This window comes from Pleurodeles waltl, chromosome 4_1, assembly GCF_031143425.1.
Source record: "Pleurodeles waltl isolate 20211129_DDA chromosome 4_1, aPleWal1.hap1.20221129, whole genome shotgun sequence".
NCBI lineage: Eukaryota > Metazoa > Chordata > Amphibia > Caudata > Salamandridae > Pleurodeles > Pleurodeles waltl.
This window is the reverse complement of record NC_090442.1, coordinates 769,262,008-769,289,011: the sequence shown is the minus strand read 5'-3', so window position 1 is coordinate 769,289,011 and position 27,004 is coordinate 769,262,008. Positions and strand designations below refer to the sequence as shown.

The 27,004-nt window shown below is 42.0% G+C and overlaps 1 protein-coding gene across 1 annotated transcript; it reads left to right on the top strand.

Moving 5' to 3' along the window:
- The first annotated feature begins 353 nt into the window (after nt 1-353).
- On the top strand, nt 354-26,578 carry LOC138288141 (ADP-ribosylation factor 4-like). Its single transcript, XM_069229417.1, has 6 exons — nt 354-554; nt 1,480-1,560; nt 14,205-14,314; nt 16,291-16,362; nt 17,707-17,832; nt 23,035-26,578. The coding sequence occupies exons 1-6, from the start codon at nt 488-490 to the stop codon at nt 23,119-23,121; spliced, it is 543 nt and encodes a 180-aa protein (XP_069085518.1). The 5' UTR covers nt 354-487; the 3' UTR covers nt 23,122-26,578.
- Nucleotides 26,579-27,004: the final 426 nt, after the last annotated feature.

Here is a 27,004-nt window from a genome sequence, read left to right as displayed (position 1 = left end):
TTACATTTACGAACTGACAAAAAGTGGAGGCACGAAGAGACCTATTCATATTCACGGTTCTCAATAATTTTTTAGAAAAAAAAATACATTTTTATAACGGAAAAATTATGCGTACGTCTTCTTCCAGCGAGCTACGTCATAACTGATTGGTTAGGTATTTATTCTTTAGCTCGTACAATAATGTGACATAAACGGCGTTTTGAGAAAACCGGGTTCAGGCTTTCCCTCTAACATGTTCCGAGTTGAAAAAATGGAGTAACAAATTATGCTAAACCTATTTCCCGTCTATCTCTTGCTCTTCGTTCTTCCTGGTGACGGAGTACGTACGCAGAGGCGGGGCTTGACTGTCGTACGGCCTGTTTCCGGGTGACGTCATTTCTTCCGCGTTGGCCTGGACGTGGCAGCGGCGGGTGCAGCAGAAAGTGCGGAAAAAAAACCGGGGCACCGACACTTAACCGGCAGAACTGCGTCTGCCTTCAGTGCCGCCATGGGTCTCACCATCTCCTCGCTCTTCTCCAGACTCTTCGGCAAGAAGCAGATGCGGATCCTCATGGGTGAGAGTGATGGTTACTCAGAAGCCACTCAGCCAGTTTAAGAGGCGTTCCACTCGGAGCCTCCTATTCCAGCCGAGAGTCAGCCCCCATTTAGTACTTCTGTATGGTCGGTCTCTTACATAATGTTATTTCTTTCCTTTTTTTAATTGCATGGCCCCTCCCAGAGGTCCAGACCTCCACAAAGCCAACCTTATCCACCCATAACCAGGAGCGGATAAACACCCAAGGGCATAGTGATGGCCCTTCCAGCAAGGCTTATCGCACGACGACTTAACCAGGCAACTGAAACCACAAAGTAGCAGCTCACAGTGCTTGATGGCCGTTTGAAGGGCTGTTACCGATGTACGGGAAATCCGAACCATTGGAAGGAGCCAGAGCCCAGGCTCCTTAACGAGGGACCTGGGTGACCCATAGTCGTAGTGAACGTATTCCATCGCCGCTACTGTTCCGTTACGGGGAGACAACATATAAGCTACTGAAGGAAAATCTTTTTTCCTTCTCTCGCTTAGGGAAATACCATCGATGACACAGGAACAGCGCCCCACACCCCGTTTCACGGGGCCTTATTGTATCATCCTCACCCCTCTAGTATCCCAGGTGCATAGAAGGGAGCCGACCGTCACCGACTTCACCCCCCCCCCCAATCTTTTTTCATGTCCTGTAGCTCTTGGCCCCTTCGCACAGGGACCTCAGGTGTTTGAGAGACTGGTTGTATGTGTAATCCTTAAGTGTGTCCTTTAAAGTCCTGTTTCATACAGCATGAAAATTCCTACGGGACTTCTTCCTCCCTCGTTATCGTAAAACTTAATTTTGTCAGCTCTTCACGGGATGCCATCCATGCCTTCTCTTTCTCAGCCAGTTAGAGTTCACATGGTGCCATCTCACTCAAAATGGCCATTTCACGAACTGTCACTTTTTCTTTCAGTTGGATTGGACGCAGCTGGCAAAACCACAATCCTGTACAAGCTTAAATTGGGTGAGATCGTCACCACAATTCCAACGATCGGTAAGTGGTGAAAGCTTCTTGTCATCTGCATCGCTTTGCACTTGTCGTGTGGCACAGGAGAGCCCAAAATGTGGTTGGATGATTAAATATGAACCCTCGAAATGCACTAGCTAACGAATGTGTTAGAAATTGGCAGAACGTAAGGAGGCAAATGGAGAAAATAAATTCCCAGGCAAATACACATCAGTCCAGGCTTATGGGGGGAAGTGACTATGGCTTGCTCTAGCCAGTCTGGCTTATCCGCAGTCGGGTGCTTTAGCCCTCATTGGGCTAGACACTGCAGGTGGTGGTTCGACGCACTTCCCAACAGATATCTAAACTGAATCCACATTGTTATACCAACTTGTATACCACAGGGAAGAGCTCGGATGCACACAAGATCCATATCCTTAGAGCTATATGGTCATGAATGAGGGTAATACAGCGAGAAGGCCTTGTGCGCCCCCATTGAACTGGAGAAAAACAAATATGTGATAGATTATGAGTAATGTTAATCCCTTGGGCAGCAGTGCACTCTATTGGTGTTCTATAGGAAGTGTCTGACGGACCTTGCTCCATTCATATTAGAGATGTGGTAGGAGGTGCATGAATGTCATGGGGGAAAGTAAGCCCCTAGGTTATATATGGACTGGCTAAAGGACTTGACCATGTGCAGTGCGCAGGCTAGGGATTTCCGAGGTCCTCTGCAAACGTACATCTCTGACCATGATATGTAATCCATCTTCTTTGACATAATGCAGCACACTCTGTCCTGTGGCTATTGCTGGTATGGGGAACAGACGGCAGCAACAACAATTATGTAATGCTGTGATGCCTCAGTAATCACTGTGAGCTTTCATTTGGTTTATTTGTAATAGAAGGCACGTTTGTTATATTTTGTAATCAGATCAGGTGGATATAAAGTGCCATGCCAAATAATTATTTTGCCTAAACTGCTTTTTATTTTTTATATAGCCCCCTTCTCCCCTACACTACTTTGGGGGGCCGGGAGGGGTGATATAGGCAACCCATAGACCAGTGCTGGTGTATAGTAAGTCATTTTCATAACGAGTGCAAGCCTTCTGTACTTTAAGAACAGCTGAAATCACCAGTAGCAATAATGTTTTTTTTTTTTTTACACATCAGTCTAAGGCAGATGTCTTCAATGTGTGGGGTGCGAACCCGAGTGGGGTGGGGGAAGAGGGTGACATGGAGTCCTGGGCTGGAGATCGTGCATTTTTCAGACAGCCAAAGACGCCTGTGTGCCAGACGCCTGCTTCCTGAATGAAATGCAAATATGCACTTCGACTTGATTGTATTGTAATCGTGTGTGTGTGTGTGTGTGTGTGTGTGTGTGTGTATATGTATATATATATATATATATATATATATATATATATATTGCTTACTACCCCTGGCAAATCATCAAAGCGCTTTTCGGTGAGTAGCACGCTACTCTGGAACCCAACAAGAATTAGTGATGGATTAGTATTAGGAAATAATGAGTACAGTTTTAGTATTAATATGAGTTAATTTGAGCCGCGGATATGAGAGTTTGTTAGTTAGATTGACTGGAGGGGTGAAGGAGGAAAGAAATCCAGAAGTGTTAATTGGGAGTATATCCTTAATTTACTCAACCCAAAGGCTTGGGATGAGTAAAGGGGGATGGAGGAGGGAAGAGTATGTGGAAGGGTTAGGGAGAGCATAGTAGCAGGGTGACATAAATGCAGACTAATTTACTAGGGTTGTGTGGGAGGTCACAGTAGTAGAGTGAGGTTTAGTGAGTTATTTAGGAGATGAAAGTAGTAGAAAGGATTTGGGATGAGTCAGAGTGAGAATGGAGGATAGTTTGATAGAGACATGACATATGATGATGGGTAGATAAGTGTGATAAGATGAGAGCAGGAATTCATAGATATCTAGTATAACAACCCACCCAGGAGCCATGCAATGACTAACGAACATACCAAGCACAGAAACAACATATACACATACATATATATATACACACACATATGCACATACAATACATAATTAGAACCATGGGTAAAATATACTTAGTCAAACAGGTTTAAAGAGTGTGTGTATTTTATTGTTATGACATAGTAGCAATACATATTTCCTAACATAACTAGAAATATACACACAATCTGAAAAAAATATTTATCAACATAGGCATATGCAGTTCATAGTTGTTTGAAAAAGGTGGTTATGAAGGAAAGAGCCAACTCTTGAGTAGTTTTCTTATAGTTGGGGGTAATGAATTCCATAGTTTGGCTGCTTGAACGGAGAAGGATGTACCACCTATAGTCTTTTTCTTGTATGGTGGTGTTCTAAGGCGGGGTGCCAATCTTGAGCGGAGGTTTCTTTGTTGGATGTATTTGGTTATTTTGTTTCTGATAAAAAGCGGTCCTGTTCCATGTATAGCTTTGTGGGTGATACAAAGCAGCTTGAAAGTGCATCTTCTGGCAACAGGTAACCAGTGTAGTGCTCTCAAGGCAGGGGAGATGTGGGCTTGCGGCTTTATATGGAATAGTAGCCACCTGCAGAATTCTGGATATGTTGTAGTTTTTTCATAACAGATAGAGATGATCCATGGTAGAGGCCATTTGCATAATCCAGTTTGGATAGTACAAGCGAGATAGTAGCTTGCACCTTGTGTGGCAATCCGAGGTGGGGGAAGATGCATCGTAAAGTCTTCAAGGTGATGAAGCTTGTTCGTGCTAATTTGTCCACTTGGGCATTCATAGTTAACTTGGAATCCACTGTGATTCCTAGGTTTTTAACTTCCTTGGATAATTGAGGAGGTGCTCCGAGATCGTCAGGCCAGATGCACAGAGGGTCATCATTTTTCCAGTCACCACATATGAGTATTTCTGTTTTGAAGTTATTTAGTTTGAGATGGCTCCAGGTCATCCACTGATCAACGGCTCTGAGGCAACTGAAGATTTGTGAGTTTTCAATGTTTTTGGGGCGTTCTAATTTAAGTAGTATTTGTGTGTCATCTGCATAGTTGTAGCATGTGAGATGGAAATCACTGATCAGTCCTGGTAAAGATATCATGTAGATGTTGAAAAGCAAAGGTGAGATGATTTACCCTTGGGGGACCCCTGCTTTTGTGCGGTAGGGTTCGGACGAGAAGGGGGCGAGTGGATGACATTCGATCTTTTTTGAAGATAGGACTTACATCTGATCTGCAACTGTGAAGATGTTTAAGAGTCAGTTCTGGCTTTAATTGACCTAATCCAGTGGTCTCCAAACTTGTCAATGCTGCGCTTCCCCCCCCCAGTTAAAAAATTAAACATCATTGGGCCCCCCTCAAAATTTTTCGCAATTATTTCATAAAGATGGCAATGTTTAAATATGTCTAGACCTATTTCAACTTTGCGGTTAAGTACTGTTACCTTTTAAAAAATGTAATAACATCCTTCTTCTTATGACAAAGCCCTCTTATCTGTATAATGGTTCTTTTGGCTAGAGCCTGACGTCCCGCCCACCTAGGGAGCCCACCCCCCCAGTTTGAAGACCTAATCTCTCGAAGCTTTGTGATGACAAGCATTTATTCTTTTTGAGTGGCAGTGCAAAGAGTTAACTGTGCTGTAAAATGTGTGCTTTTGATTGTAATACTATTTACATAGAGATTACTTCACCTGGAGGTGTTGACGGGACAGCCATTTAAAAAAAAAAAAAAATAGTATTGCGTATTCTCTGGTATTACTTAAATCTACATTTTGAAAGCACCGTTTTGTCTTAAACCTTTTTGTAGTGACCTATCTTATACTGTAGGTAATGCAAGTATAAAATATTGCATTACATATTCACAGTGCTTTCTGTCACAGGCCGTGACCTCATGGCACTAAAAATACACAAGTCACTATTCTCCACTTCAGCAACCAAGATTTAATTCTGTTGCTGTTCAGTTACACACAGACCTCTGCGGTGCATTAGCTAAGAGATGTTTCATAATGCACTAAAGTGCATTTCCCAATGAGTAACAACTTTTTATTTTTCATATAAGCTGACTGTTATTTTATATGTAGCTAACTGACTGTCAAAGAATAAAAAAAAAAAATACAGTACAGAATATGTTTTAGGAGAAATTGTGCTTTTTATCTTGCACTTTTCAAAGCTAGCAATATAAAAGATTTTGAGCATACCATGCAAAATTACTTTCCCGCAAGATACCTGAAAACTGCAGTGCCAATATCAAACCCAATAACAGTAATTTGCCTTAATGGAATTACTTGCTCACCTTTCCCAGGCAGTGGCTCTGGATAAATCACAGAATGCAATAGGCTTGTCTGACTTGGTGTACATAAGGAAAAGAGCCATTACAATTTTTTGTGGCCTTGACTGTCTAGGGAATCGCGACATTCATAAAGCAGATCAACACAGTTAAGTTCCTAATATATCAATGGCATCTTTGAAACTAACCCTTTTAATGACTGACTTAGGTTTTGTGGCCCCTTTGTCTTTAAAAGACAACCCTTTGAGCCTGTTAAGTCTTTTTAGGGCCTTTAAGCTTCCCCGCTCCAAACCTGTTAGACCAACCAGTCCATTGGAACCTAGCGGCTCTTTCTTTATGCAAACTGCTTCTGGATATCTCTGCTAAAAGATTACTCATTTCGCATACCACAGTGAGTTGTTTGTCAGAATGTGATTTAGTAGTTGGGTCTAATCAGAGATGGCATATTTTATCAGTATTCATGTCGCTCTTCAATTCAGCCATTTTTTGAAAATCGAAATGCATTTATACCAGTGTAGTTGCTGTGTTGACTCTATTCCAGGTCCACAATTTTAGCGTTGCATGCACCAGCATCTAAATAGAATAAATACCCACATTTACACTTCATAAAGAAGAAAATCACCCCTCTCCCAAACAAGGCTATTATCTTTTTTTTTTCTTTTTTTTTTTTTTTGTTTAAATTCCCCTATCGGGCATCTTTCTTCCTAGAGTTCTTTCTGCTACCTTTGACTCTTTCGCCACCACCAGGGTCTGCAGCACTAATTTAACATATTAGAACATGAACAAGATGCTGAGGTGGCCGTGTATTTGAACAGTGTTAAGCATTAAAGCTTCAAGCCCTGTGGCAAATATTATCTAGTTAGGCAGTGTTCCAGTTGATTTGAAGGACTTCTGTGCTTTTCAAGTCAACATTTATAAAGAGCCTAAACCCGTGGTAAAAAGGCCCGCAGCCAGATGGACAAAGACACAACTCATCCCTGTGTGACCTCCAAATAAGAGTTTTTAGTCTACACTTGAACGTTTCTACACCTGTGTGTAGAGCCCAGCATTTAGATTATTCCACTGTATTGCCCAAATGACTTGTAATGGCTTTGACTTCTGATCTGGGAGACCTGTAGCAAACACTTATGATGAAGAATACAGCTCTACGGTGTGCCAGCCCATTCTAGTTGGCACCCTTAAATATTTAAAAAGGGGTACAGACTTTAAACTGCTTAGCAGTTGGGTGTGCGTTTGTGTGGCGTAGGGATGATACGGTTCATTGTCACCACCACTTGAGGCCTGTAGTTAAGGAGTTCAGTGATAACACCCCAATAGCTTCTGAGGAGTGTCAGCTAATACCGTTCCTTGTTAGAATAGTTTAGAGGCCACAATTGCCCTGTTCATTGTTAATCCTTTTTTCTGCTGCTTCTTTCATCCTTCTTAAATTGTTAAATTGCGAAGTCCTGGTCCACGGAACAAAGGTGCCACGCAAAAAGAAAGCATCTAATGACACTGTTGTGCTGGCTCTCCGATTCAGTGGTCTCTACTCTGAAGGCTGGGTAACTCAATGAATTGATGCCCCAGCTCCTGAGTTTCCAGTAAAAAGTAGTTAATTAGTGTAGCAAAAAAACAACCAACCCAAAGTATAACGGTTCTTCCAGGTCATAATCAATGGTAGGGTTCTTCCAGGTCATAATCGGCGGTGGGGTACCAAAAACCTTGGGTTTTAGTTTCAGAGTGCTGGAGGGGGCCTGTAACCTGTGGCAAGCCATGGCTATGTTCAATATTTCCAGAGAACGATAAGGTAGCAACTGTTCTCAAGACTTTATTTATTTTTTCCAATGGGGGAAGCACATGAAGAAGTGGGCCGGTACCCCTAAGCGGTACCTATGTTAGTGACTCTTTTCTCAAGGCCTGTGGTTAGGGCACCCTCTAAACGTCAAGGTTTCACTCCTTTTAACTGAGAACTGAGCTTTTAAGACTGGAACTAAATTTATGTGGTAAACCTCGGTAATTGAAAACAAGGCAACCAACTCCAGCCAACGAAACATGCCCCACATTGGGGGTGTTTAACTTCTAACTGCCATCTCTCTCGAGTTTGGATAAGGGAGTATGGGGTATGAGATTATAGCAAGTGCTTGGGTATAGGAAGCTGGCTTTCTATACAGTGAACTAAAATGAAGTACACCGCAGAGTTCAGTGGATCCCCAATTGGTATTATAGAGGCAGAAGTGAATCGGGCTAAATCTCTATTTGTGGTAGTGTGGGCAAGCAGTTAGGTTTATCAGAGGGTAGTGCTCAGTGTTTGTTTGTACTCAGAGGCAATAAATGACAAACATTCAAAAAAGAAATCTGATACCAATTTAGAAAAATAATTATTTTTATGTTTCAAACCCAAGAATGTCGTAATCGGGTAAGAAGACTTTTTAAAGCAAAAAATACTTGGCAGTTTCAGAAATACAAAGTGCAATTTTCAGAGTTCTTTCAATGTTAACTTATTGAAGAAAACAATGTTTATCAAGCACAGGGTTAACAACGACGTAAGATGCCAATCTCAGGGAGTTAAGGTAAGTACTGGGCACTGATCAGAACTACACCAACAGGTCACACAGGGCGGCCGGGTGCAGAGGTGCAATAAGGCATCTGGTGCCCAATGGTTTCCATGGGGAGCTTGATCCCTGTGAAGACAGGCTGCATGCTCTGGCTAGGAAGCGAGCCTTGGAGAGCAAGCAGGTAGGTAGTAGACGTGGGGTGCTCAGGGGATGTAGGTGCACCTTTTGGTCCTCTTGTCCTGTGCCCAGGGGTGAACATGTCTGTGGTGGCTAAACAGGTCAGGACCAGTCTGTCTGCACACTAGCAGCTAGTAGTTTTTCAGGGGGCACCTCTAAAGTTCCCTTTGTGTGCATTTTTTTATTTTGTTTGTTTATCCATCACTGGTGGGGTCAGTGAGGGTTTATTATTCTGAATTGTTTGATGTCAAACATTACAGGATCAGAGAAGCCAATATGTAGCTACAGTCCTGACAGACCATCCTTAGTACGCCAGGCCCTAGGTATATGGGGTACCATTTACTAGGGACTTACAGTGGTTGCTGAAGTGTTTGCCAATTGTGTAAAACGGTGCAGTTTTGGGGATAGAGATCTGGCACTGGGGACCTGGTTAGTAGGGATCCAGTGCACTAGCAGTCAATGCCTCATCAGAATTCAGGCAAAAAGTGGGGACTAACCATGTCAGAAAAGGTGCTTTCTTACACTGGGACCATACATGCTCTCTAGTGTTGCTACAGCTCCATGATTGACGCTGTGCTTGTCTGTATTTTTTTTTCCCCTCCTTTCATGGATACCTGGCTTGTCGGCATCTCGTGCCTCCTGTACTCATTTAATTCTTTGAGGTGTTCTCTATTGCAATCCTTAATTTGGCTGGGCATTGTACAGACCGAGAATAAGACCACTCCTCTTCTCGCAGGCAAGTCCAGGTCCATTTTTCCTGCAAGTTAAGTAAAACAAAAAAGATATCAAACCTGTCTTGTGTAGGCTGGGTGATCTAGGGCGCACTCCGCTTGATTCAACTAGAACCATGTTACTTATACACTAGGTTGTATTTTTGCTTTAGTTTGCTAGCTAGGTTTTAAATTATATTTGGAAAAGAGGCAATCCAAACCCCCCTGCCCCATTTGTAAATGGGTCAGTTAATGTTATACGAAATTCCATTTCCTGAGGCTCGATGAGACCATTACTTCTGCCTCCCCAGTATGGATTTCCCTACCAACTAGCATAAACATAGGGGAAGGACTCTTTCAAAACAACACTTATTTTTAGTTCGGTTTTTCTACGGGCTGTTGAGCTCTTTGATTTGAACCCTTTCCGCCTTGACCTTTTTCTGTTTTCCCTAATGTTATTGTCTCCTTTGTTCCGTGCTCATTGCCCTTTGTTTTAATCAAACCTTGTTAATCCACATTATTTCATAGACTTGATGTTTTTCTTGGATTCTCCTCTGTTCTTTGGCTGACATCCTGTATGTGTGAAACATGCTACGTAGTAATGCTGTTAATAATGCTGTTAATATTTTGTGTCTGGAATGTGTTAAATTTTAACTGTGGGCTGCAGTGCATGTTTTGAACACGGTAATAGGTTATCTGCATAACACATGAATGCCCATTCAAAATCTATACACGTCACTTCTTGTGTCAGTATAATCTGTTGTGAAGTGTCCTGGTCCTGGATACGGCAAGGTAGTTCCAGATCCTAGATGCATAGCTGGAAAAGGCCTGCTGTCTTTTTATTTTATGTTTTTTACACTTCTGAGTCTGATGGTGTTCTGGCCGCAGGTGTGCAGAGAGCCACCAAAGCTTGTGAGCTTGCCTGCCTGATAAGCAAGAGTGCTATTGTAATGGCTTTGTAAATAATACAACTGGTATTGAAGGTGGTGCGGGCTTGCAAGGAGTGCCAGTGGAGTTCCATCGAAGTGGGGATTGTGTGATCATATTTCTTCAGGCCGTGGATGATATGTGCTGTTGCATGCCTTTATGTGGTGCCATTGAATAGCAGTAGGGCATTACTGCTATCCGGATGCAAGAATACAAGCAGTTCTCTGAAGTAGCTCTGTTAAAGAAACGGTTGCGTTTTTAAGAGCAAGCTGGTACCTGGCAGTTATTGTGGTTTTTTGGCAATGTGAGAGATTGGTGTCATGGGTGAATCGAAGTAATTTGACATTCAGTGAGAGTTGGTGTGCAAACTTGTCAAGGTTCGTGTGTTTGAGCCAGGTTTGTACTGTATAGTTTGTAATTGACAAATAAGTTCTGTCATTGGCGAATCTTGATGTTGTTATTGTGAATAGTGCCATGAGTGGCTCTATGTGAAGGTTGAAGGTGACAGTACAGAACCCTGTGGGATTCCACATGTGTTACATATGTTTTTCTGATCTGCAGTGCCCATGTGAACAAACTGGTATGAGTTTGAAAGATAGGAGGTAAACCAGTGAAGGACCTTGCTTAAGAGTCTTATGAGGGTGGGATGGTTGACTGTCAAAGACAGCTGGGTGGTCCAGCAAAATCAGGAAGCAGGAGTTCTCTTCAACTTTGGTCAAGAGTGCATTGTCTACAATTGTTGGGTGGTGGTCTACATGTTTAAGAGTGATTTAAAGCCAGACTAGTAGTAGGTTAGCGCTTCGTGTTGCACTTAGTCTGTTCTGTTCCATCCTTTCACCCTGACCTTTGGCTGTATAGGACGGTCTCTCAACCAGCATCAAGATGAAATGTAGCCAGTTAAGGGGTTGTAAATGCCCTGCACTGTCTTTGAGCCAGACTTTCCAGCAGCATCTAAACACCAGAGGCCAGCTCCATGCTGGAATAATTGACTAGTGATTCAGCTTAATATATTCTTCCCACTGCAAATTTAAAATAAAAAAAAATCATTGACATTGCCAATAGGTCTTCCATATTGGCTTTGACAGTCCTTGTTTTGGTGTACACATACACAGCACCCTGTGGTCCCTCTGCCTAGATTGGTGGCGTGTAGCTGCCTATATGTTTTAGTCTCTGCTCTGCCGTCAAACTGACCTGTCTGGTATACAGACAATCCACGTAGACACCTGCCTCTTACACCAGTTCTCCCTTTGTGTGCCTATATTTCATTACTTTTCCATCACTGCCGGGTGTTGTGCTGAAGATAAGCGTACCTCTGTTCACTCGTGCACAAAACCAAGTCATTCTGCATACGATCACAGGAACTACAACTCTGCCAATAACGTTTTACCCCCACCCCCGCCAAGCATCCACCAAACACACGCTCATATACACACACAGCATGTTGCCGATCTGAAAATAGTCTTGTGCACCATGTACAGGTATGAAGTGTTATATGAATGTTGCATTTCAATGTCCGACTAAAGAATGTGCTGCAGTTGAATCCAGCTAGTATTCAACTGGTTGTAGAAAAGGCTTAAAGGGTAGAAACTGATAAGGTTGATAGGAGCACTAGACTATGATTAAAAACAGTTTTTGTGCATCTCTCTTATCCTTCCCCTCATTTTGCTGCCCACCTCTTTATTTCAAAGCAGGGTGTTAGTTGAAACACAAGAACATAAATATGATGTACCCATTGCAGGTGGTTCTTTGGATGCCCATGTCCTTAGGCCTGGGTGGAGTTCACACTACGCTCTGAGTAGTGCTTAAAAAAAAAAAACTGCTGCGCAGAGTTCGCAAGCAGTGGCATTTCACGCCGATTTTCAGTGCCAGGAGTTTCTCCCGTGGAGTAAAAAACAGCAGGAGCTGCATCACGAAGAGCGCCAGAGGGTGTTAACTTATTTCTGTCGCTCAAGTAGATTTTCTGCTCGAGATGCAGCTTCGTAAGCGCGAGTGGTAGTAACCTGCAATCACTCGGGCTCACCAACTAAATGTTGGCGAGCCGCCCAAGAGGAAAAACCTAGCTTCGCTGAGTTTTTTTTTTTTTTTTTTTGGAACTCTGTGCGCCATGGGGAAGATTCTGTAAACTCCACTAGCACATTAGAATTCTTTGCCCACCTTTTACTTGTATGTCAGATATAACAATGTTTATACAGCGCCCGAGCAAGCTCTGTGGTGTCCGACTGCCAATGGTATTCATGTCACTTTTCAATACAGTACTAAACTAGTTTACCATAAGAAGAACTAGGAGTTATTTGAATGATGTCAGAATGGCAGGTTAAAAAGCAAATGGAGAGCAACATCAATTAAAATAAACTAATTTGACTATAGCGTGTCATTGCTTTGAGGACATACCTTTTAAGAGGCTGCCTAATCTGTTCAATGTGTTAGCTGAAGACCAGAAGCAAGACTTGGAGTTCATTGTGGAGTCTTCATCAAATGACCTAGCACATGGTACTCTGGGCTTGCCATTAAAGTATTCTAAAAGTGTATTTAAACGGGGCAGTGTGAAGAATTTTAAGAAGTACTGTCTAATCTGTAATGCGCAGTTGTAGAAGCTCAGCAAAATCAGAGACAGGAACTCACCGGGGAAGAGAAAATAAAAATGTTTTTTTAACATGGGACAGTGACCTGAAGAGCCAAGTCCAATATGCCAAATTGCAGAACTCCAATAAAATCTTTTATACATGAGACCCACAAATGTGTGAAAATACATCTAGTAAGAACAGAAAGGTAATTTCCTCATCAAGTACATGGTGTGATGTTGATCAGATAGATGCATGGTGTCACACATATATTAGGCATCTAATCAATCACAGTAAAACAACATTTCATGATGGCAGCGTAAAAAAAAAATGGCCACCAGCGTGACCTTCATATTACTCAAATGGTTGGGACTTTCCAAGGCGTCACCGGACCCGTTTATTCATAACCCCTCTTCAGACCTATGTGGACATCCGGATGTCTGTCTGTTGCTGGGCCAATAAAGCAGTGCATGTCATGTCCGATATCTCTTTTTAGCAGGTCTTGTATTACAAGATATCTGTCAGGGTGAATAAGTTTAGTAAAGATCATTGAACCTTTGGCATACGTTTTTCAGGTCTGTTCATCATTGAGTATCATGGGATGAGGTCATGCCTGGGGAAATACAAAAGGGATTCTTTAGCCAGTTTCCACACAGTCAATAAATAACACCATGGAAATATTACACTACACAGATATTAAATTGTGCAGAACAGCCTTTTTATGTGAGGTGTCTACCTAGTGTAGCAAGGTCACCCTTCAGGAACTTGTTTTGTCACACTAGTACTAAGTCGGGTTGATGGTGCACTAATGTTGGGAAGCATCAAGACAGGGTATGGTCAAAGATGGTGGGAAGAGAGGATTGTGGTGAGACACTCCTAACATAACAGATAAGGTTGAAAACCTGGACTTCATATTGTAGTGATGGATACATGGGAGTGTTTGTCATTTGAGTTTGCCAACACTGTGGTTACCAAAGACTTGTTTTTTATTTCACTGAATACTTTGGTTGCTTGTGTATTGCTAATCAAACAAGGTTGGTACATTGTTGAATTATGTTTCGGGCTTAGTGGCTGGACATTATGGATGAGTATTTCACGTGTCATAATTAAAGGAAATGTCCTGTTAGCTTGAAGAATTGGACGAATTCTACAGTTGAGTTGAGGCTGGCACCTTCATACTGCATTGAGACCTTATAAAGTTTATAATGCCTTTATTCGAGAGGTTTTACAGACTATTTTTTTTAACATTGCCGTATATTCAAATAAAGAGCCTGATTATCTTTTTCTAATAGTACATTGCTAAAGAGTTTGATGTTATTTCAAATGCCAACAAAATTTATTAAACTGAGGAATGAAAAAGCCAAAACAATGCAGGGTTGTTGTCTGATGTCGGGTCTTTACTTTGCATTTAAAATTGTCACTTTTGTGCACTTACCCTTACATCCCTTCATACTGAGTTTAGGCTCCCCTGTGTTGCATTGTAATTTTACTTTCACACTATTTATTTCAGGATTCAATGTTGAGACGGTGGAATACAAGAACATCTGCTTCACAGTTTGGGATGTGGGTGGCCAAGATAAAATCCGCCCTTTGTGGAGACACTACTTCCAGAACACACAGGTACGGGCTTCTTTTGGTTTTCTCTCTCTCCTCTTGGACTATGATTGGCAAGCGATTACCTCCCAACAAGCACTCCTGAACTTTGGACTCTGATTGTCCGTATGAATATATGCATTCTTTATCCAGTTGTTCTTTTCTCAGATTTACATTGCATGTGATCTTGGGTTTCCTCTTATACAACTGTTGAGGGTTTTGTGGCCATAAGTGTTTGATTCAAAGTAAATATTTGTTTGGTGGTGGTGTCTTTTGTGCTTGGCTGCGTGTGAGTAGCTTTTTTTTTTCTCTCTAATTACTCGTTTTACGCGATGCTTAAGCTACAGTGGTGTATAACTCTGTGTAAACATAGAGCTCCTCCTTTGTTCGTGTATAGGTTTCTGTATTCTGTGATGTTTATCCTTAGCATATGGCTCTCTGCACGCAGTGCTTTTTCAGATATGCTGCATACCTTCATGCATGCAGTTTGTGTTTAGTGTCACATGGCTCCCTGCAAAGAGTGTTTTGTGCTCTTCAGTATACATTAATGTAAGCGGTTTTTTTTTTCTTCAGCTAGCTTATGCATGTAAGGGTGGCATTGCTTTACTCTGTTGTAGTGTGCCCTCCTGTAGGCTAAACTTTTTCTCCACTGGCATTTGCCTCCTCAAAAGCCAGGATTTAGCATACTGTATTTGAACGGTTCCGTCGAAGTTCTTTAACTCCAACCCTATCGCAACTTACCTGCTCTCTCACAAAAACTAGTGTTTTTCGAACGTTTGGTTTGTCTCCTTTAACCCCTTCGCAGCCAGGCCTCCCGCACACACCCCCCCCCCCCTTCAGGTGCCAAGCCTTTTTTTCGCTGTTTGGGGCAGTTCGCGCTTAGGCACTCATAACTTTTTGTCCACATAAGCTACCCATGCCAAATCTGCGTCCTTTTGTTTCCCCCAACATCCTAGGGATTCTAGAGGTACCCAGACTTTGTGGGTTCCCCTGAAGGAGACAAAGAAATTAACCAAAATACAGCAAAAGTTTTTTTTTTTTCTTTTTTTTTCAAAAGAACGGGAATAAAGGGCTGCAGAGGAAGGCTTGTGGGTTTCATTTCCCTGAAAATGGCATCAACAAAGGGTTTGCGGTGCTAAAATCAGCATCTTCCCAGCTTTTAGGAACGGGCAGACTTAAATCAGAAAACCCAATTTTTCAACACAGTTTTGGCATTTTACATTGGGGGCTCCGTTTTTGGTCCTGGGCTCAGCAGCCATCTAGGGGAAACCTACCAAACCCAGACATTTCTGAAAACTAATCACCTGAGGGAGTCCAGGGAGGTGTGACTTGGATGGATCCCCCAATGTTTTCTTACCCAGAATCCTCAGCAAACCTCAAATTTAGCCACAAAATCTCATTTTTCCACATTTCTGTGTGGGATCACCCCTGGGACAAATTTCTTACCACCCAACGTTCCCTTCTGTCTCCCGGTAAAAAGAATATACCTCACTTGTGTAGGCGGGCCAAGTACCTGTGACAGGGAAGAGCCAAAAACATGTCGAAATTGAGGGGGCAACCAAAGCTGGTCCAAAGGGGCAGTTTGAAATAAATCATTTTTAGGCTGACAAGTGCAGCAGAATTTTTATCGGTTTATATGAGACAATGTTGGGTGCTAGAAGCGCTTTTCTCTTTTGTCCATGCTTATTTCAAAGATCAGTTTATGCCCTCTTCTTCTTTATCCGGATCAGTAGTGCTTTTCTCTGTAGATGTAAGCAGTGTCCTTTTGGTTTCTCTCTGTATGTATGGCTACCTGTCAGCTGTACTTTTCTGTTCTAGTTAATGGTAACCTGGCAGCAGTTTCTTCTTCTGAAGTCTTTTATTTAAGCAGTGCCGGTCTTCTTGTAGAATGCTCCCCTTATACTGCGCACCCCCCCCACCTCCCCTTTTCTGGTGGGTTTCCATTAGGCAGTTCATTTTCTTCCATTGTGTGTTCCTCTAATCAAATGGTTCTTTGTCTCCAGGGTCTTATCTTTGTAGTGGACAGCAATGACAGAGAGCGAGTGCAGGAGTCGTGTGAGGAGCTCCAGAAGATGGTAAGTGCTTCATGCTGATTCTTTGAAAGGTACAGTTCTTCTTGGATTCGGAGAAAGTAATGCGCATGTCCTTTGATACCCGGCATGCATGAGATGAACAAAGATCAAAATTGTCAACAGCTGCGATTAAATACCTATCCTTTCCTTCCTCTGATGTTGGAGGGCATTCAGCTGTCACTGTTGTTCTTGGTGGTTAGTCCATTTCATTTTTTACACGATCTCAAGACAAAACGTAGAAGCAAAAATTCTCACACTCTTGAGGAAGTTTGGGGAGAGATCGTTCTTAGTCTCTTAGAACACCTACTTAAACATAGTTAAACAAATTGAAGCAGTGGATTTTTCTGCCAGTGTGCTGCTAAAGATTTACTTGCTGTTGTAATTCATGAAAAACCTTAACTGTAACCCTGTGTAATCTACACATAAACAAGAATCAAAGCTGAAATGCAAGTACAACCTCTCATACACCTAAGTCCTTGCAACAAAAGCCACGCAAAACCATCTTAGTTTTCTTCATGTAAAAACGTGGTAAATGTGTCGAACTATGTGATGAACCCTTTAAACATTTGTTGCTGAACATCACTGAAATACTTTGCTTTTAAGCCTTGGCGTCGAGGTAGAATTAACACGATTGTTGTGAGGATCCATAAAACGTACTGTGCAACATTGTGACTAGTTTTCAAACGATGTTTTTTTTTTTTTTTTTTTTTTTTTTTAAACCCCATAAGTTGTTATCGAGGTCATGTGGTTGGTACTGGGTAAAGTAACTTTAAGTCGAGGCATGGCATCCTGTTTTTGCTATGTCCACTTTAAGGATCTGGGCAGGGAGAGTAAAAGGCAGTGCACTTCACCCCCATGCATGCTTTTGACACCCACCCATCCATAGTCTTTGCATGTGTCATATTTGCTGTTTCTTGTTGCGGTTTTATTTTTTTCTGCTACTGTTTTGTATTCCTGCAACTGTAGTGTCATTGAGTTTGGTGGAAAGAGCACCTATGTACTTTACTTAACACCCAAAATTCTTACTCCTGCCCTATACAGCTTTCTGTGTTCCCGTATTGCTATCTTGTCATTCTAGAAGATATTATTAAATGCTAAAAAAAAAAATAGTTGTCCCTGGATGCCTCCATTTGTGGTTTAATTTATCTTATTGTGTATTTATAGAATGTGTTGCATGGTTTTTATTACATATGTCATGAATAGTGTTTGTGTAAGCCTAATATTTTAAAAATGGAGCGTTGCGTTATCCCTCCATGATGGGTCCTGGTGACCGCTCCCTGTTTCCTGTAATAATGTGTTGCTAATCTTTTCTTTTTCTTTTTTTTTTCTTCTCCCATTTTCGTTCAGTTGCAAGAGGATGAACTAAGAGAAGCTGTCCTGTTAGTCTTTGCTAACAAACAAGATTTGCCCAACGCCATGGCCGTAAGCGAGCTTACGGACAAGCTTGGACTGCAGACACTCCGCAGCCGAACTGTAAATAGCTATAAATTGCATCTTTTAATGTCCCACTATCTATTTGTACCCTTTCGGGGTATCTTTTTGTCTTTTACTTAATATTGGTATCTGTATATTTTTTTTTATTGGTATTTTTATCTTTAGAGGTGTAGTTCTGCTGTTTGGCCTGATCGAAAGGTTTCGTAACAGGAGGTCATGTGCTGAGGCTAATATGTCTGTCAGTGCTATTTGATATGAATTTAGTCTTTGGGTCCGATTCACAAAGAGGCCTCGTAGACGTGGCGGGATTTCTGCGGTGAGAAACCTCAGTGTGGAGATCCTGCCAGATCCTGTGGAGGCTCTTTGTGAATCAGGTCACTAAAGCTTTGAGATCAGGAGCAGAGCCAGTGATGGGGCTCTTGTTGACTGGCTGATATTGAGCTGAAATATAGTTTTGATGCCTTTTGCTGTACTGGTAGGGCTTCTACCTCTGTCTGCTTTGCTTTCAAGATAATACCGTGTAGCTCATAGTAGTAATCTGAGTGGGCCAAAGGGAAAGTCTCTGAAGGCAAGGGTGTGGGTGGGTGTATATTTGTGTTTGTGTGTGTGTGTGTGTGTGTGTGTGTGTGTGTGTGTGTATGTATATGTATATGTGTGTGTGTGTGTGTATATATATATATATATATATATATATATATATATATGTATGTATATGTGTGTTTATTATATAGTGTAAATTAGCAAAATCTTTTTATACTACTCTTCTGTCTATGACCTTCTTTACATGTGCTCGTAAGAGCGCCGATCCCTCAGTGATTGAGATTTGAGAGAATCCTTTATTGTAAATACTTGCTGTTTTATCTTCTTTCACTGTACATTTCATGCAGCGCCTTATGCTATTCGTGCTCTCTGCTAAACACCCACTAGTGTCTTAGACACCAGTTTTAGTGTTAATCTACCTTCTGTACCACAATTTACATCCCCACTTCCGTTTTGAGAGGTGTTAGAATTGGTGAAGGTCTAGCATTTAATTGGAAATAAGCCGATGTTGGAATGGATTGTGTTTATATATATTTTTTTTAAAGTGGTTGGAAGTGCATGAACCATTCATTACCAGCAGTGATCTGTCTTGGTAGCACTCCATTGCAACAGGTTTTAGCTCATTCGAGCGATTATCGAATAGGACCAGCCATATTTATCGAACCCCACCCACAAAAGGAGCAGGCCCATTAAGAATGCACAGTCTTGTCTTTGATCAGAATCGTAGCAACTCAGAGGTAAGTTCTTTCACAGTAGACCTTTTCAGTGATTTGCAGCATGAGTTTGGGACCAACACATAAACCTGCTTGTAGTTGGGCCTTGAGTTGCCCCCCCTCCCCGAGAGCTGGGTTTTTGCCATCCATGACAGACTTTTAATTAGTTTCAGGGTCACACAGCCTGCATCTTTGCTGGTTTATGAAGGGTTGCATGTTCAGAAAACCAGGCTAAAGAAAACTGGCAAGGTATGGCTTGTCTCTATAAATTCTATTCCCTTTTGAGCCAGTTATTGTACTAGAATTGTACAAAAACCATGTTTACACCATACACTCTAATGTAAAGAAGCATCTTTATAATCCACGACTGTCTATTAATTTCATTTCGCGTCATGCAAAGATGCCCATCGCTCCTTGGGATTGGCAGTGGTGAACTAATGCTAATTTCAAGTAGGGTAACACTTGAGACCGTCCTGTTTGCTGCATGCAGTGCTTTCAGTAAGTTCCTGTTGCTTGAAACTGAGTAGCACAGCGAAGATGATTCAGGTAGAGTGAAGGGAGTAGTGTGAAAAACTTTTGCTACAGTTTTATTCTACCGATGTAAAATAAATGTGAAATGAAACATTTTTGTTTACATATTTTTAACACTCCCAAAAATCTATACTGGGCACAAGGTTAACAAGCATTTGTAATGCAAACAGTCTCGCGTTTGCTTGAGCTAGAGCAATTAGCATTGTAAACTCCTAACCGGACTTTTCTTGCCACATAAATTGAAAATAAAACAGTTTCACATAACTAACTGGACTTTTCTTGCCATATAAACTGAAAAGTAAAAGTTTTACATAAGCGAGCTGACGGGCGCCATCAGTGCAAAGCAGACACACAAAGGGAAATTAAAGTTCACTCGTAGTAAAACCTATCGGCAAAAGTGTAACTATCCATGTAACCGGCAAAAGTGCAATTATTTACGTAACTGGCAAAAGTGCAGGTAACTATGTAACAGGGTCGATGTCCTGCAAAGCGCTCGACTTCTGCCCAGCGAGATCCGGCTGCAAAAAAAAAAAAGAGAGAGAAAAAGTAGTCCAGAAACCGGACAGAAAACGTGGAGCCTTGTATGTTTTGAGTACTTGGTCGCTGCGCTCGAGGAGGGCTAAACACCGGAAAAGGCATGACTTATGCATGCCTTTGAATCAATTAAAGAAACTGATGTGACATGGGCGTGTTTTGAATCCCAAAGAGATTACAACAAGGGACGGAGCGCTGTGCGCTCGCCTGTAAAAACATGAGAGCTTGAACAGTGTTGGACCAACATCTTGGAATGGCATCTAGAAGTGGCCTGGCGTGTGCAAACGCGGACACTAATGGAGGATTTCAAGGATTACAGTATTTGCTGCCACATGAACCACCTTCTTGCTTTAGCTGCACTGTTTTCCACTGGACAGCCTATTTGTGTGTAGAATGTGTGAAGCATAGGCAAAAGTGTGAGTAACTTTAAAACTGACCAGCAAAGACAAGTAAAATAAATGTAGTTTAACTGGAAGGAAATGTGTACACATTTTCAAACATTTGTTGCATTCAGGAAGTGGCCATGGTCTGTAAGAGAATTGGTGGAACTAATATCATAGTTTTGCTTCAAACTGGGATGGAAGTATTATGCTTTTTACACAGTTGGTTTTGTACCTTTGCAAATCGTGCATACGCCCCAGATTTTCTCCAAGCACAAGTGTTTGGTCTGAGAGTGTTTTTGATGGAATAGGTGTGCTTTAAAGGACATGAGCTGATGCTTGTATGCAGTGTTATAATTTTGGCACCTTACAGAGTGAACTTTATGTTGAGCCACTTAAGCATGAGGAAATCTTCGCCCTGTCAGAATACCTGTTAAAGCAAAAACAACAAGTGATGGACGGAATGCTGAACATTGTCAAACATTCACCCCCAGTACAGTGATCTGGGCCTAAATCCATCGGTTTTATTTTTTTGCTGCCCATGCCATTCCAGTTTGGACCCAGCCATACGCAAATCAGTCTTGACCCTGTTCCCCATGGAAACAGTCCAGCCCGAACTGCTAGGCTAGGTCTTCCCTGGACTGGAAACAAGCATCCTGGGACTGGTTTCGGGGTTTCACCCCTCATTAGCCAGGCTAGCTTGAATCCAGTGGCATGGGAAGCACGAGACCCACGTAGAATACCTGTTAGCCTAGCTTCGAACCGAAGGGATGACCAAGAAAGGAACAGTATGAAAGGGCAGAGTGCAGTATAAAATTTACTGATGTTTGGAGGTTGTGGATTGCAGGCAAACTACAAAGAACGAAGCATATTAGTAAATAGCAATGGATTAGCCCGTTAACGTGCTGACTGAGAGAAAATAAATAACTGCTTCAGGACCAAGGACGGGGCTACTTATAGAAAATGTTCAGACATGGGCCCCTCGGTGTGGAACACCACATTAGGCAAGGCTGTTTTCAGTTCAGTCTCTACAGAGTGGTAGGGCAGATGCCTTCTTCTCTTAAACAGAAAGATTGATCTCAGTGGGTTTTCACCAGTGGCATTTGGGCTAGGAATACCATTTCTTTATGCCATGATGTTTCGCTGGCGATGTTCGTCTGAGTTCAAGCAGACCTGCTCCGTCTCCTTTTTTCTAGTTTCAGGTGAATCAGATTTGCTACCAGCCCCCCTCTGTCCTGGTGAGGTACATGTGCCCCCTACTGTCAACTGTGGAGATGGGGGGGAGGGAGAGTTGGAGAAGGGGGCGTGGGACGCAGACTTGAGGCAATATTGGTCAGTGAGAGTGGTCAGTAAGTGGCAAATGTACTTTATTTTTTGTTAAACGTTTGTGATGCAGCAAGTGAAACTAGAAGAGGGTACTGGCTCCTTCACCTATATGAACACTTTAGCAGTTGATCCCTTCACCTGCTCCCCCCTTTATTGTATTCATTGACTCGGATTCGACCATTTGTAGAAGAGTGCTCTCTGTACTCTGGTATGGGCCACTGAGACCGAATGGAGCGGTGAACCTAGAGCTAACAATCTAGTTGAACGTCTTGGGCTCAATGAGGACTCCTGCAGTGCACTTCCTTCATGTTCATGCCCTCCGTCACTACTTCTGGCTGCTGCAGGGGTTGACTGTGAGCTTGCATTGCAAAACAGGACATTAATACTGCAGCCTACAGTTACCTGGATTCTGGTAGTGCTGGTTTACAAGCCACAACTGAAAAAAAACTTGTACACCAACCCTACTATGTTCAGCCAAAAAAGTAAAATGGCTTGAAAGGCTGGTATGTTTAAGGACAGTGCAACTAAACTGGCAAGCCCCGTATCTCTCTTGCCTCTTTGATATCCTAATTACTTTTATCTTTTGGTCTTCCCTTTCTAATAACGTTAATGCAGTGAAGTACTTCCCAAACTATGGCATAGCGTTTGTTACTATTAACCGAAGATTGTAGATTTAAAACCAAAAAAGAAATGTTTTTTTTTTTTTTTTTAGCTTCCATATAAAATTTACTTTGAGGAACTTCACGTTTACAGATGTAGGGAATTGGATAGCAAGTGTTTAAACAAGTACTCTACAATACATGCTGAACAGTAGCACTGTAGTTTGTGGAGAGATTATGGGATCTTTTGTACAGAAGGTTGGACAAATCCGAAATAAAAGGGGGAACAATTCAGATCGTGCAAGCAATGGAATGCACAGCAGAAGGTAGTGGGAACAGTAAGAATTGGGTTTGGCAGTGGCCTGTGGGGGTGAGAATCGAAACGTGGAGTAATTGACCTTGTATGCTGCATTATGGTTTTTCCACTTCATGAATCTGCTTGGTTTCGGTTTTCAGTTGATGGAATGCCCACGTAGTCCTCTGGCATGTATTTGTGTTTTCTGTTTGTTTTGTGAAAATTAGTGCTTTTCTGGAGTGACTGAACAATGAAGCATCATTCTCATCGTCTCTTGCTTCTCCAGAGGTTCACTTCTCTTCCTTCTGTTTCTTTGTTTACAGTGGTACGTCCAGGCCACATGTGCAACCCAGGGCACTGGCCTATATGAAGGATTGGACTGGCTATCCAACGAGTTATCCAAGCGCTAGATAGTTGGACTCGCAATCACCGTGGATCTACATATATTTTTGTTTTTTGTTTTTATTCCCACTCTCATCCCCACTTTACCCCGGTCTAAAGTTATTGCCCTGTTTTTACCTGGCGGAGCTTCGAAGTTCTGGGACGTGTCAGTCAACCCACCTCAGCCTGCCCTTGTATGTCATGCTGCCTCTCCAAGGACTCAGAAGATCCGGAATAAAAATCAGGACTTGCATGCCTTTTAAGTGAAAACAAATGGAGATACAATTAACAAGAAGGACTGTCTGGCCCCTAGGTGGGATTTAGGGAGGTGTATTGGAAAGAAGTAACTTAACAAAGGGGGCATATGAAGTTGCGCTACGAACAGTTTTTACGTTAAGCCTGCTCCTTGATATTTTGAGGCGGGGGTGGCGTGGTGCTCAATGTAAATGCCTCCCTACGTAAAAACAGAAGGTTTCAAAGCGGGCTGTATTGAGAATGTTCTTTAGCATCTCCTGTGTTCTACGTTTATTTCTTTGTATGGGTGGTGGGTGGGAGGGGTGGGGGGCGGGGGGAAATGGTTGAATAAGTAGTCCATTCAGGTTGTGCGTGCTGTTGTTGTACACATGTCTATGCACTACCTATGTTTAAACCAGTACATGGTGCCAGAATGCAAGAGAATGGGTGTTTCATGTGGGGGGAGATCACTGGTCCCTACTACATGTATGTGGTCATTTCAACCTGTGAATCCTGAGTGGGTCTGGGCGAGGAGGATGATATCCAAACGGATTGATCTGTTGCTGTTGGGCCTCGTTACCTGGAGAGGATGTTGCACCTAGGGATAGGGGAAACCCCCATGTTATATGCTGTTCTAGAGCTACAGACCTCCTTTGTCCCTGGAAAACGTGTGCTTTGTATTCACGAGGTGAAATGGGAAACCTCTTTTGTCCCCTGCAGTGCATTCTGAGGCTGAATTTCTTCACTTTAAAAAAAAAAAAAAAAAAAACAGTTCTGCCTCAAGGGCCTCTAAGCAGTTGGGCTTTGAATACAGTCGAGATGGTCCCTGTTCAGATTGAGTACCTCTCCTATAACTCCTTAAGCTTCAGCATGCAGGAGTCCCATTGCCATTTTATGGTTGGATGGAAGGCACTTTTATCCTCTGAATGTGGCTGCCTTTGCACCTGGGGTCTTTTTAAAAAGACTACTGGGAGAAAAGCATGTTACTGGAGTTACTTCCTAGTCTGTTTGGTTTTTATCCACCGGTAATTCTTGAAGCTTGACTACAGCCTTTGTTTAGAATCACTGCAACGTTGACTGATAAACTGCAGGTAAGCGAGCCAGGCTTGTTCATTCCAGCTAAACTTTGGGGAGCTGAGATATTTGCAGTAACGTGGATTTGAAATGTTTTAAAAATGGTGGACAAAGCCAAAACTAATTATAATCTGCAACTGGGCCATTAAAATAATCAGTACTGCCCCTTCTGAAGTTTAGAATTTAGCAAACACCTTTTCAGAAACTTGGGCAATTTTAACTTGTGTATTGTGCCATCAAGTTGGCCTGCTGGATCAAGTTTCATTCCTTGAATTCGTTGTTGTTTTTTTTTTTTTTTTTTTTTTTTTTTTCCAGTACGATCTTTGTTCCTTTGCTTTCACCAGTTTTGCTGAGGGACTACTTTCCATCAGTGCTTTTGACTCCAACAGATAAGTTTTTTTTTTTTTTTTTTTTTTTAATGGTAACAACTAGTCCGCACGGCTGACACGCACTAGATATTAAACCCGCAAAGAACGAAGTCCTAGGAAATGTATTTAAGAAACATCAGCTTCCTTCCGCCTGTCCTAGGTCTTAAAAAAATTATTGTTTGAAATACAAAGAAGCGGCGTCATGTGGGCAGGAGGTAGAATACAGGGCTGATTTTATTTTATGTTTATCCAACTATCAAGAAAATCCGGCATTGATACTGCCCCTCTGGACAGTGTCAACACCAACACCCTGTTGTAATGGAAGTTCTGTGTCACTTCAGAGCCCCGTTCTGAAAACAAGTTGGTGGCGTCTGTGCAGTTGATCACAATTTTTCCATTCTTATTCGTATATTTCTGTAAAAACTCAGTTAACCATTACCACAAAAAGGAAGACAGTCAGTGTTTCTTTGTTTTTTCTCAAGAAACCATTTACATTCAATTTATTGGGCAGGTTGTTTCTTGTACCTCCCATTTCTCCTTGCCAGTGTTCAGCATTACAGTGCTATTTTTTTTTTTCTACGCCATAGACTTACTACAATTTATTTGTTGGGTAGGAATGACTTATTTAAAATATGTTGTTTCTTAGGATCTCTTAAGTTTCTGTTAAGCAATTTATAGATCAGAACCATCAATAAAATTAAATGGTACCCTCTGCGTGCTTCCTCTAAATGTGAGCAGCCATTCGCAGACCGAAACAAATTTTATTTTTCCTTTATGTGGAACGGTATTTGAACTGCAATGAAAATTCTAGTTTTAAGATCTGTGGGCAATAGGAGTTGGGTACTCGGTGGACGTGTGATGAATGACTTTAGAAGACTTAAGAAGTGTAGTACAAACTATTTATCTTCCTTTGAGCCCGTGCCCCCTTACTCTGATTTTTTTTTTTTTTTAATGTTTTTTTCTTTGTTAGACTTCCTATGAACCTGTGCACCTCCCTTGATATTGGGTTGCCTTGTGCCGTTTGGTTTCTTGGTACTCCTTGCCCCCTCATTACACGCATCCTACTCAAAGATGGTATTTAAATACAAGTACATTTGCCTTAGGGGCTGTGGCACTGGCTATTATGGAGACATTAAATAGAGAGTAATAGTTAAGGATGAGAGCAGCGCATTCCCCACTGCAGCTGTTGCTGCTACCCGTGTGAACTTCAGAAACCCAGGTATTTGCTGCAGATGCAGTTTTTAAACACATTCCGATCCAGTCATGTAGCCTAATGCTCTGTATGTCTACGTGTTTGTCAATTTTAGTCTGGCAAAGGATTAAACCTCTTGCAATATCTTTACAAACTGAGTTGCAGGTTCAGTAATCTGCCTAACTGTTTAAATAAGGTCCACTCTGGATGCCGAAATAATGGTATTGTGAAAGTGAGATTCCCTGGGCTGGTTGGGTTTAGTATCTGGAACACATCTTTACTGGACATATTCCTTTGTAATAGACCGAATTTAAGAACATCCCGGGAGGTGCTGGCTGGTAGGTGTCTCAGGTCAAGTTTGCTGTTGGCCTGTCGGAGTCGTGCTAGAACTGGCATGTGAGGTTGTGTGGTCCTTGCGTCTGTGCACTGGGGTCCTAGTGGCATACTTCTTTGTGCACTAGTGGCTTCCATGCTTATGTGGAGGATGCTGCAGCATGGAGGAAGCTGGTTATGAAATTGCTGTTGTGACCCTTTTGCTGCATTTGATTACCTTTTTCTTCTGTTCCGTAAACCGCTGCTGCTTGGGATGTTTAAATAAAAAAAAAGCCTTTCAATTTTTCCCTCGCCTCTTGTTTTGTGTGCCATTTCTGTGTATTAAATGTTTGCGTCAACTCAAAAATGAAGATTGACTGTGTGCACTTTTGTTTAGACCAAGTACATAGCGGGGACATTCGGGTTGGGAGTAGATCAGCTCTTGCTTTGAAACTTTTTTATTTAGTCATAAGACTTATTACCTTTTCAAGACTTTATGGACTCAGAGCCGATGCTCTGTTATAAGTAGACCATAAGAGTTAATTTAGGTAAACCACTAAACTAATCACGTCACAGTATATGTGGGATAAGTACCCTTAATAGCACATTGATATTGCAAGTTACAGAGGAGTTCTTAGACCATATAGAGGCTTGATGCCGCAGGCCAAGTGGCTTTGGGGGGGGGTCATGGAAATCCAAGGGTACTGGCAGGATTCTATTTGTGTGCAATTG